The following is a 12,516-nucleotide window of genomic DNA, read 5'->3' as shown; positions in this document are numbered from 1 at the left end:
GATTTTATCAGTTAGGTCTTACCATTTATTGAAAAGGATTTAGAAAGTCAGGGTTAGAATCTGAGGGAGGATTTTGTTTAAAATAAAACAGAAGGTGAATTAGAAGAATAAAGAACTTCTGAGCAGCAATGAAATTCTAGAGGAAATTGGAAAGTATGAAATTCATACCTAATTAGTATGGATTTATGGTGAACCTATCAACAGTTTTATGACTATGACTTCCTACTAAGATATGCAGAAACAGAAGAATTCCTGAGGATAAACAAGAGGCAGAGAAAATTATAAAGAGTAAGGACTTCTAGAGTCTCATTTGGGCTGAGGAAAGCAAATGAAGCCTACAGGGCATGGAGAAAGCATGCTTTCATTGCTGAGAGAAAGATGAGTCCATATAAAAGGCAGAATACAGATGAGATAGAGGAGAGAGGACTTAAATCCTTACTAGATTTATATTCTAAGATAATTGGCAGGAAGAGTGGAGAGAAAGAGAAGGAAAAGCAGGATGTTTTGTGTTTCTTTCTACCCAATGTGGTTTTTTAAAGGGAATTAAGGCTAAATTTTTTAGGAGTCACTCAGTATCTCTGAAGAAATGCTGCATTTTTCTGGCCATGGTCCATGAAAGTTGAGCTTTATTGTTGGTTTGTCTCTTTCCCAGATAACTTCCCAAATTCTGCTCACAAGGAGAATGTGACACTGGCTATAGTCATACCTTGGAGATGTTGTGGGGTCAGTTCCAGACAAGTGCAATAAAGGTAGTATCACAATAAAGTGAGTCAGTGAAGTTTTTGGTTTCCCAGTGCACACAAAAGTTATATTTACCCTATACTGTAGTCTATTAACTGCACATTAGCATTATGTCTTTAAAAAAGCAATGTGTATGTCATAATTTAAAATACTTTATTGTTAAAAAATGCTAACCATCATCCGAGCTTTCAATGAGTCATAATCTTTTTGTTGGTGGAGGGTCTTGGCCTCAACGTTGATGGCTGCTGACTGACCAGGCTGCTAGTTGCTGAAGGCTAGGGTGGCTGTGGCAATTTCTGAGAATAAGACAACAATGAGTTTTGACACATCATTTGACTCTTCCTTTCATAAATGATTTCTGTGTAGCATGTGATGCTGCTTGATAGCATTTTACCCACAGAACCTCCTTCAGAATTGGAGTCAATCCTCTCAAACCCTGCTGCTGCTTGATCAACTAAGTTTACATCATATTCTAAATCCTTTGTTGTCATTTCAATAACCTTCACAGCATCTTCACCAGGAGTAGGTTCCATCTCAAGAAACCACTTTCTTTGCTCATCCATAGGAAGCAACTCCTCATCTGTTAAAGTTGTATCATGAGATTGCAGCAATTCAGTTGCATCTTCAGGCTCCACTTCTAATTCCAGTTCTCTTGCTTTTTCTACCACATCTTCAGTTACTTCCTCCAGTGGAACCTTGAACCTTTCAAAGTTATCTGGAAGGATTGGAACCAACTTCTTCGAAACTCCTGCTAATGTTTGGCCTCTTCCTGTGAATCATGAATGTTTTTAATCTAGAATGGCGAATGCTTTCCAGAAGGTTTTCAATATACTTTGCCCAGATCCATCAGAAGAATCACTATCTGTGGCAGCTATAGACCTACAAAATGTATTTCTTAAATCATGAGATTTGAAAGTCAAAATGACTCTTTGATCCATGGGCTGTAGGATGGATATTGTGTTAGCAGGCATGAAGACAACATGAATCTTCTTGTATATCTTCATCAGAGTTTTTCAGTGACCAGGTGCATTGTCAACGAGTAGTACTACTTTGAAAGGAATCTTCTTTTCTGAGCAGATCTCAACAGTGGACTTTAAATATGTGTCGTCATCCAGACTTTGTTGTTCCATTTCTAAAGCACAGGCAAAGTACATTTAGCATGATTCTTAAGGGCCCTAGGGTTTTCACAATGGTAAGTGGGCACTGGCTTCAATTTTAGCTCCTAACAGGAGTTAGCCTGTCCTTTGAAGCCAGGCATTGCCTTCTCCTCCCTAGTTATGAAAGTCCTAGATGGAATCTTCTTCCAACAGAAGATTGTCTACATTGAAAATCTGTATTTAGTGTAGCCACCTTCATGAAGTATCTTAGCTAGATCTGCTAGTAAATTTGCTGCAGTTTCTACACCAGCACTTGCTGTTTCACCTTACACTTTTATTTTATAGGGACTGCTTCTTTCCTTAAACATCATGAACCAATCTCTGCTAGTTTCAGACATGTCCTGCAGCTTCTTCACCTCTCTCAGCCTTCACAGAATTAAAGAGAGTTAGGCTTTTGCTCTGGATTAGGCTTTGGCTTAAGGAAATGCTGTAGTTGGCTTGATCTCCTATCCAGACCACTCAAACTTTCTCCATTATCAGCAATAAGGCTGTTTCACTTGCTTATAATTCATGTGCCCACTGAAGTAGCACTTTTAATTTCCTTCAAGAATTTTTCCTGTGCATTCACAACTTGGCTAGCCATTTAGCACAAGAGGCCTAGCTAGCTCTCAGCCAGTCTTGGCTTCCAACATGCCTTCCTCACTAAGCTTAATCATTTCTAGCTTTTGATTTAAAGTGAGAGATGTACAACTCTTCCCGTCACTTGAACACTTAGAAGACATTGTAGGGTTATTAATTGGCCTAATTTCAATATTGTTGTGTTTCAGGGAATAGAGAGGCCTAAGGAGAGGGGGAGAGAGATAGGAGAATAGCTAGTTGGTGGAACAGTCAGAACACACACACTTATCAAGTAAGTCTGCTGTCTTATATGGCATGGTTCTTGGCACTCCCAAATAATTATAGTAGTCACATCACAGATGACTGATCACAGATCACCATAATAAATATGATAATAATGAAAAAGTTTTAAATGTTGTGAGAATTACTAAACCGTGACACAGAGGCATGGAGTGAACATATGCTGTTGCATCAATGGCACCAATAGACTTCCTCAGGGTTGCCACAAACCTTCAATTGTAAAAACCACAATATCTGTGAAGCACAATAAAGCAAAGCTCAGTAAAATGAGGGAGGCCTCTATTTGTTCTGCTTAACCTAAACTACGCCCCCTCTCAACTACCAGAAGATAGGATGGCCATTACCTGTGATCTGATACTAGTCATTTGATATGAGAGCTTATACTATATGGATTAGTGGTCTAGGTGAAGAAAGAATACATGGTGAAACTTCCTTCTTATGCTGGCTGGTTAAAGAGATGCCAGAGAACATGAAGGAGAAAAAAGTCTCTCCCCTTAGCAAAGTTCTTTGCGTCCACCATTCATCGAGACAGACCCTAGGGTATCTGAGGTGTGCTCCCAACGCAAAGACATTCTTCAAGAGAGACACACGACTCACATAGCTAGTGGCTTCACTTTGTAGCCTACTTACTTATGTCATCATCAGAAAGACCCACAAGAAACATGGCCTGGAACTCCAATTAAACCAGAAGCTACTGTCAGGCTACAGTCAGGTAATAGCCATGTGACCTTAACAACGCGCACTGAGCTTAAGCCTGATCTAGTCAATCTAAAGAAATACAGCCTCCATTAGCAAACACCTCAAGTCACCAATCCAGTTTATTTTTCTTTTCCTTTGCCTCCCCTACCTACTTCCATGTCCTGAAGTCCATAAGGTAGACTTGAGGATGCTTACCTTAGCTCTGGTCATCTGCTCAACATTGGTCAGGAGGTCACCCACTTCTAGCTGTAAGTCACTCTTGTCTTTTTCCAATTTCTGCTTGACCTGTTGTAGATTTTCTAGCCGGCCCTGGAGCTCAGACAAGCTGTCTGCATGTCTCTTCTTCAAAGAGGCAGAAGTTGCCTCAAAGTGCAGTGTGGCCTCTTCCATGTCTTGGCGAAGCTTCTGGAATTTTGTTTCCTGTTTCTTCATTATGTCTAGCTGAGCCAAACGGGTGCCTCCTGCCTCCTCCAGCCTTTCATTCAAGTCTTCCAGTTCTTGTGTGAGGTCAGCTCTCTCCCTCTCCATCTTGGCTCGAGTGGTCCTTTCAGTTTCCAGTTCCCTTTTCAAATCCTGTATCTGATTCTGCAGCAATAAATAATTTTGACTTTTACTAAGTGCTTGTAGCATATTTTATATTCAAGAGCTTTACTGTATTTTTTAAAACTGTATCAAAACTAAGAAAAGTCATGTAATACCTTTGGTTTCATTGTATAAAGAAGATAGAATACATAGAAATTAAATGATTTTCCCCAAATCACTACAAAGACCAGAGTTCAAATGTGCCCTTCCTCCAGATCTCCCAGCCCTTGTTGATGAGCAGCTTCATTAAATTCTATACATGGAGGATAAACTACAGTAAAGAGGATTTTCCAAAAGAAGAGGAAACACCTTTCATAGAACAAGAAAAAAAAATTTCAAGAGATTAATAAAAACTAATATGATGAATTTTATACACAATACCTCATGCATCTGGGATTCATTTACCAATCTCAATTATTGGGATCTTGGGCAAATATCTGATGAATCAAATAAATATCTGAGTTCAAGCAACTTACTCATAAGAAACAGCATCAATTTAATTTCACACACAGTTCTGCCAAACTTGGTTACTTGGTTTCTTGGTCTGCAGGTGATTTCAAGTACCAGGAGATCCAAAGTAACGAATTAAAATGGGTGGAGGAATGGGGAGTGCTATGGTGAGTAGTAATCTGATACCATTAGAGACAGAATTATTAGATAAAGGAAATTAGTGACAAGAACTCTCAGAGCCCCAAACTCTTGTAGTGTAAGGGCAAATAGCTCTACAAATCTTGATAGCATCATTATAGTACAGCACAGGAAAGCCACTGATGTTCAATAACATTACCTTAAATAATTAGGCATAGGTTAGGACGGGAGTGAAAAAGGATAGTATCTATTTTAGAGCATGTTTCCTTTCCTTTAAATTAGAGTACCATGGCTTCGAGGATGCCGATTTCTAGATCATGCCAATATGTAGGCTACCAGATCTGTAGATGAGTTGGGACAGAGAAGGCGCTAAAAAATTTGTGATTTCCACATCCAAGTAAATGTGATCCCCTTCCAACTAGTTATTCTGGGATCCAATACCTTTGTCCCAAACAATACTATCATTAAAACAAACATTTCTAGAACATTTCTTCAGAAATAATCTTTAGAGCATTAAAAAAATTGTTTTAATGTTTATTCATTTTTTGAGAGACAGAGCATGAGTAGGGGAGGGGCAAGGAGAGAGGGAGACAGAATCCAAACAAACTCCAGGCTCTGAACTGACAGCACAGAGCCTGATGCGGGGCTTGAACCCACAAACCAGGAGATCATGACCTGAGCCAAAGTTGGACACTTAACCGACTGAGCCACCCAGGCACCCTAGAGCACCCTAGAGCCACCCTAGAGCATTTTTTTTAAAATCATGAAGGTAAGAGAATTTGTCTTTTGGATAAATTGAAATTTTTGAGTCTTTTTATTTTGGATAAAGTCAAGTATCACTTGAAGACAAGCCTGGTGAATATGATAGATAATCGCTTGGAGATTAATATTGTGTTTGAAATCATGCCTATAAATCAGTGAGACTGTTTTTCTTATTTGGTTTAAAATGTCTCAGAAAATAATTATCAGAAAGAGGCTCAAAATTATTTTGAGTAATGGTTACATTACTGAGATAAATATTTAGCTCCAAAGGAAAAACATCTATCATACAGATGTATATGCATACAGCATATGTGAGGAGTTACATATATGTGTGTATGTGTATATATCCATTCATACTTATTTTATAACATGGTCAAATAGTGTAAAACAGCCACATGGTCTAAAACTTATAAATAGCATCCCACTACCAAATAATGTTTTGAGACTACAAGTAGGTACAAAACAGATTTTCAGCACAGAAATAGAATTGTTTTCTAATCACAAAGACTAATCATCATAAAAAATTAAATTGCTAACACTGAATGCTTACCACAGATCAAGCACTATGCTTACCACTTAAATGTACTATTGCATTTAATAATATTAGCTCAAAGGCTGTCAGGAAGATTAATAACTGAAAAAAATACGTATCTAGGATTTTAGCACAATGTTTGGTTCACCACAAATATTCGACAAATTACCTGTTTTTATTACGGTAAGAAAATCTAAGCTTAAGAGGTAATTTTTCCAAGTCACTTATCTGTGGAATGTGGCAGTTTTCCTTCTTAACCACTGCTCTTTTCTGCTTCTGTCCATGGTTGCCTCAGGGTATGGATACCTTGGCAAAGCATTTGTCGTTAAAGTACCAATTATTACCCATGAATCTACATATAGCTACATGAGAAATGATTACCTGAAGCTCTTTAACCATGTTCTGAAGCTGAGCCACCAGGCCTTTCTCCTTCTCCACCTTTGAACTCATCTGATTCATTTCTAGTTCTTTCCTGTAAGGGAAAAATGCATCAAATAGAATTTCTTAGGTGATAACATTTGACTTAAATATTTTAAAAATTATAGTAATAACACATGAAATTATTCTCTTATAAAAATTCAACTACTACATCTATATCTGAAGTCTCCTTGGCTCTCACACCCAATCTTTGTTCCTTCCCAAGAGGTAACCACCATTATCAATTTGGTATGAGTCCTTCCAGACATTTTTTCTAAGTATTGACATGCATTTGTGTTTACATATAGGTAGAAATAGTTTCATTTTCTCTACTGTGAAAGGTATAATATGTAATATTAAGTATAAATATAATTAAATATATAAATAAATAAAATAATATAAATAATTAATAATATAGTATATTATGATATATAATTAATATATTATAATATTATAATATAACATATTATAGTATATAATTAATAATATAAATAAATATATAATTAAATATAAATGTAAATATAAATAATTTGTATTTATAGTTCCATAACTTATTTTTAACCCAATAACACATTTGAGTTTTTTTTCATGTTGGCCCATACATAAATTACTTCATTTTAAAAATTAACTGTGACATACTATTCCATAATTTAGACATCCTGTAGTTGATTTATCCACTTCCCCATTAATAAGCCCTTAGGTTTTCCCCAATATTTTCCTTCTGTAAATACCACTGTTCATAACCATGCCCCCTTGTGCACATGTGAGTGTTTCCTTAGAGTGGATACAGAGTAGGGAATTCCCTGGGTCAGGTATAAGTGTGTGCTTAAAAATACATAACCCTGCCCTTTGCCCTTCAATAGCAGTGTGAGATTATTTCTCTATATTTACGCATAATATTAGCATACTTCTAAATTATTCCTAATCTGACAGAAATTGGAAAATTAGAATGCCTTAGTTTTTAATGTCCCTGTTTAACAGTGAGGCAGCATCTTGTCATTTAAAAATGGCCAATTGGGGCGCCTGGGTGGCGCAGTCGGTTAAGTCTCCGACTTCAGCCAGGTCACGATCTCGCGGTCCGCGAGTTCGAGCCCCGCGTCAGGCTATGGGCTGATGGCTCGGAGCCTGGAGCCTGTTTCCGATTCTGTGTCTCCCTCTCTCTCTGCCCCTCCCCCGTTCATGCTCTGTCTCTCTCTGTCCCAAAAATAAGTAAAAAACGTTGAAAAAAAAATTTAAAAAAATAAATAAATAAAATAAATAAATAAAAATGGCCAATAAACCAAACGAACTACCTGGTGGTATCCTTTGATCATTTGTCTACTAGATTGTTCATATAATTAATGAATTATAGATTTTCTTTTAGTATTCTTATTTTCTGGTATCTCCTGAAAATATTTCTCACACCTTGTATAACTTGTTCCAATTTTACTTATGTTGGCTTTTGCCACATAAATGTTTAGAAATGTGATATCGTTAAGTATCAAGATATTCTTTTTCTGTCTTTGGCTTTTGTCACTTATTCAAGAAAATTTAACCTGCCAATTTTCTTTTTTTTTTTTTAATTTTTTTTTAACGTTTATTTACTATTGAAAGACAGAGAGAGTCAGAGAGTGAGCAGGGGAGGGGCAGAGGGAGAGGGAGACACAGAATCTGAAGCAGGCTCCAGGCTCTGAGCTGTCAGCACAGAGCCTGATGCAGGGCTCGAACTCACAAACTGTGAGATCATGACCTGAGCTGAAGTCGGACACTTAACCGACAGAGCCACCCAGGTGCCCCTAACCTGCCAATTTTCTAAGATTTATTACCTAAATTTTCTTGCAAAGATTTGTATTGTTTTTATCGTGGTAAGAACATTTAACATGAGATGTACCCTGTTAACAAATATGTAAGTGCATAATACAGTAATGTTAACTCTAGGGACAATGTTGTATAGCAGATTTTTAGAACTCAGTCATCTTTCATAACTGAAACTTTATACCCATTGAATAACAACTCCCTACTTTCCACTCCCTCCAGCCCTAAGCAACTACCATTCTACTCTGTTTCTGTAAGTTTGACTATTTTAGATGCCTCACATAAATGGATTCATGAAGTACTTTTCTTCTATGACCGCTTTATTTCACTCAGTATCGTATCCCCCAGATTCATCTATGGTGTCACATATGGCAGGATTACCTTGTTTTTAAAGGCTGAATAAGAGGGGTGCCTGGGTGGCTCTATCAGGTGAGCTTCCAGGTCTTTATTTTGTCTCAGGCCATGATATCATAGTTCTGAGACTGAGCCCACACTGGGCTCCATGCTGACAGTGCTGAGTCTGCTTGGGATTCTTTCTCCCCCTCTCTCTCTGCCCCTCCTTCATGTACTCTCTCTCTCTCTCAAAAATAAAATAATATAAATAAAATAAAATAAAAGGCTGAATAAAATTTCATTGTGTGTAAACACCATATTTTCTTTATCCATTTATCCATCAATGGGCATTTGGGTTGTTTCCATATCTTAGCTACTGTGAATAATGCTGAATCTTCTAACCGTTTTATAGCCTTGTCTTTACCTTTATTTCTTTAATGCAAATGGATTTTGTGTGTATGAGTAGTGTGTTAACTTTCATCTCAGAAAATGAATAGCTAATATTCTCAGCACCGTTTATTAAGTACTCTAGTCATCACTAATTTGAAATGCCACCTTTATCACATATTATGTTTCTATATATACATAGGTCCATTTAGAGAAAAAGTTTCACAGTTAATGTTATATCTTTCCAAAAACATGGATTTCTAAAATGCCAGAGCTCTTTGACCTGTGGCCTACAAGGACATGGAACATCATTTTCACTTTGCTGAGCTGAAACATGATCTTAAAATGGAATGCTAAGAGACCTCTATCATCATTTCAATGTTCCATACATTTATAGGATTACTTCTTTTCCAAACACCTATCAAGTTCAGTAACTCATCAGAATATGAACAAAACCTGAACATGAGCATGTATCATGGCAACTCATGTAGACAAACAGAAAAACCAGAAGCTCAGTGATGCTCACTTGACTGTGCTCTTTCCTGTGGCTCCAGTGATGGACCTGTTCCCAGCTTCACCCTGGCCTTACCTCACTCTTGGGCCTCACTGTTTCTCTCTCCTATTTTATCTTTTCGCAATAACTTGAAAATCCCCAATGGTGAGAAGAAAGTCTAGCTCAGCAGGGGATGACAAGAGACAAGATGAGAAAGTCCATTTCACTAAGCAGTAAAACTAAACTGAGAAGCCACCTTGAGTTCATTTGAGCTGAAAGTTTTGCTAATTTTGATTGTTATGTTTTGCTTTCTATTTTAAGGTTTAATATTTAGATTGTAAATTACTTGATAGAAAAGCTATATACATATTAATGAAGTTATATCTGGCAAACTTTTTTCAAAGAGATCAAAGGTTATATTGAACTTCATATTAAAGGGTTTGGGGTTTTTTGTTTAGTTTAGTTTTTTTTGTTGTTGTTGTTGTTTTACTTTTTATGCCATTGGTCTCATCATGAGTAAAAGAAGGGAGCCATTTTTATTTTTGGACTTGTAGCCTCAAATTTCAATAATTCACAAGTCATAGGTTTTACACCTTTCTTTCCAATCTGCTAGTCAGATGCTTCCTCAGTCATATTCTTCTAGATTATGCATTTACTCTCTTTTTACAACCATATAATAAAGTCCAGCAAAAAAAAAAAAATTCATTTCCTAGGCTTGTTATCTTCCCAGTCAGGTGTTGAGACATCTGGCCCTGGGGTCATGAGGATAAGTGCCATGAGAAAGCTATTCCTTCTAATATAAGGTCTCCCCGAATCTCGCATCCACAGTGAGGTGACTTACTTCCTCAGCTTTTCTGTCAGCTGCAGCTGGCCGCTCTCCAGGTGCTCCACACTCATGAGGTTCATCTTCAGATCGCCCTCCAGTTTGCTCTTTTCCCTTTCACAGTTCATTCTCGCTTTCCTCTCCTGCTCAAGGGCACCCTCAAGCTGACAAAAGGAGTAATTATTTAGCCAAATAAATACGTAAAGTTTATACTTTACTAGATGTGTTCACTAACACTTACCTTCTGGAAAAAAAGAAAAATACATGCACAGATTATGTAAATGATGCCCAGTTATATAGATATTTAAAAATATATATTGCATGCATCGCTAGGACAACAAAAAATCTAGAAATTACAGTGATGAAAGAAAACTTTTGAGATTAAAGAATATGAGGCTGGGTCTTATGGAAGGAACCAATAATAAATAACCAGTGAGGCCTTGTTTGATTGTTTCCCACTGATGGGAAGCCCACTTCTTCACACAGCAGCTCATTTCATGGGTGGGTAAGTCCATTTACTCAGGAGTGCTTCTTCATAAGAAGCCAAAAATGTTCCCAGTAAATTCTTCTCATGAGTCTAAACTCTGCTCCCTGGAGCAGCACCAAGCAAATATGTCTCCACACGATCATCTATGAATGTTAGGCAGCTCTCCCGAGTCTCCCAACTCAGTATCACAGACCCTTTCGAACACATCTCACATGACATGATTTCTATACCTTCTTTACCACCTCAGTACCCTCTTCTAGTCCATAACATTATGTCATATTCTCGTTTCCCACCGAGGTGGTCAGAACATTCCAGTTTTGTCTGGATTAGTGTTGTCAACAATACCAAGGTTGGTTTAGCAGGAGGCTAGATAACAATTACACTATGTCTATTTGATCATTGATATGATTACTTTTCAGCAGTAGAAGCTATTTCCTGTAACCAGCAAAATATACGAAGTTCAAATGGGAGGAGGTGGGAGAATTTCTGGAAGGAGTATGTAAAAACCTGAAAGTAGATAAACTCCAGGAGAAAACAAGTAATTGTGTGCATGTGTATGAGCGAGAGAGCGCACGCACACACAATAAATCCTTATACTGAGGCTTTGTGAGACACACCAGCAGTGGAAATGGGAAGAGAATTGAAACAACGAACAGGTAATAGAGGAAATTGATAGAAAGCCTTGAGGAAAAAGAAGCAAATAATGCAAATAAAACCAGACCACCCTTGTCAGCAATTTTATAAAGGCTAAGATTTTGGGACAAATAAGAGAGTGAATGCATGTGCTATGTCAGTGGGGCAGGGGGCAGGGGGTAGGAGGAATGGTGAGGCAACCATTAAGAGTGGTTTGAAACATCTTCATCTCACAGGGTGTTTGGAGGCAGAACACAGACACCATCTTTAGAATCTCACAAGTATTTTACCAAAGTGTAGGTAGAACACAGCTTGTGATTTACATATCTTTCAATTATAAATAAATCTCAGCACACCACTGGAGACACAACAGGGCCTTGAAACTAATCTTTCAACCTCACGTCAAACAGAGAACCAGCATATCGTCAGGCAAAACACCAGTTTCCGTGGGAGCTATGAGGAAACCTCAGTCACTTACAGGGATAACCTTTTATAATTCATCTCCGTGCTCTCCCACTGCCCAGGGTTGTATGAAGGTTGCATTTAAAAACTGACAGATTACATGCTGGGGCTTCTCTTCTACTGTAGTGGTTCAGTGTACATTAAGAAAAACTAAACCTCTGTTTCCAAATGTTAAGGAAACAAGCCATGCCACAAAGTTTTTCCGAAACTGTCAAGTAAATTGAGTAAAACTCAGAGGTTTGTATGCATGTGGGGAGCAAACTAGCTAGATAGTACACTACCTACCTCATCTACTTGCTGTTCCACCTTCACCTTGGCTTTGCTCAGGCTGCTGAGTTTTTCCTCCTCTGTGCGTAGGTCATCCAGGGTCTGCTGATGGGTCTCCTGCATGATCTTGGCCGCTCTGTTAAGTTTGCCGATATCCTCACTTAGAGACTCGACTTCCTCAGTCAGGTTCTTGACCTATGGGAAGACAACAATGATAGCAGCATTAGAGTTTCCACTGGGAAGGTGGACATAATGCTAACGGCCATCTTCTCTCTTTTCTAGTATAGTCTCAGGAGGTATCCAATGTCATAAAGAACCAAATTCCCAATATACTGTTAAAAACTCTAAATTCACTTTTTCTTACACACACACACACACACACACACACACACACACACACACACACACAGTTAGGGAATGAGGTATCAGGTTAATCAGATATTATCAGGATAGCTCATTTGATGCCATTTTTAGAGTGTCATATTATTATATAACAAGAAC

At 37.8% G+C, this 12,516-nt stretch overlaps 1 protein-coding gene across 1 annotated transcript in view; it reads right to left on the bottom strand.

The window, feature by feature from the left end:
* The window catches only part of MYH15 (myosin heavy chain 15), a 153,480-nt gene that overhangs the window by 67,487 nt on the left and 73,477 nt on the right, over positions 1-12,516 (bottom strand). Inside the window, exons 24-27 of the mRNA XM_030330421.1 lie at positions 12,034-12,210; positions 10,185-10,330; positions 6,301-6,391; positions 3,651-4,040 (exon numbers count right to left, since the gene is read on the bottom strand). Coding sequence (XP_030186281.1) covers positions 3,651-4,040; positions 6,301-6,391; positions 10,185-10,330; positions 12,034-12,210 — 804 coding nt within the window. The remainder of the gene's footprint in view (positions 1-3,650; positions 4,041-6,300; positions 6,392-10,184; positions 10,331-12,033; positions 12,211-12,516) is intronic.

The sequence above is a fragment of the Lynx canadensis genome, chromosome C2, assembly GCF_007474595.2.
Source record: "Lynx canadensis isolate LIC74 chromosome C2, mLynCan4.pri.v2, whole genome shotgun sequence".
NCBI lineage: Eukaryota > Metazoa > Chordata > Mammalia > Carnivora > Felidae > Lynx > Lynx canadensis.
Note: the sequence above shows the minus strand (reverse complement) of the source record. Positions and strands in the feature narration are given on the sequence as shown.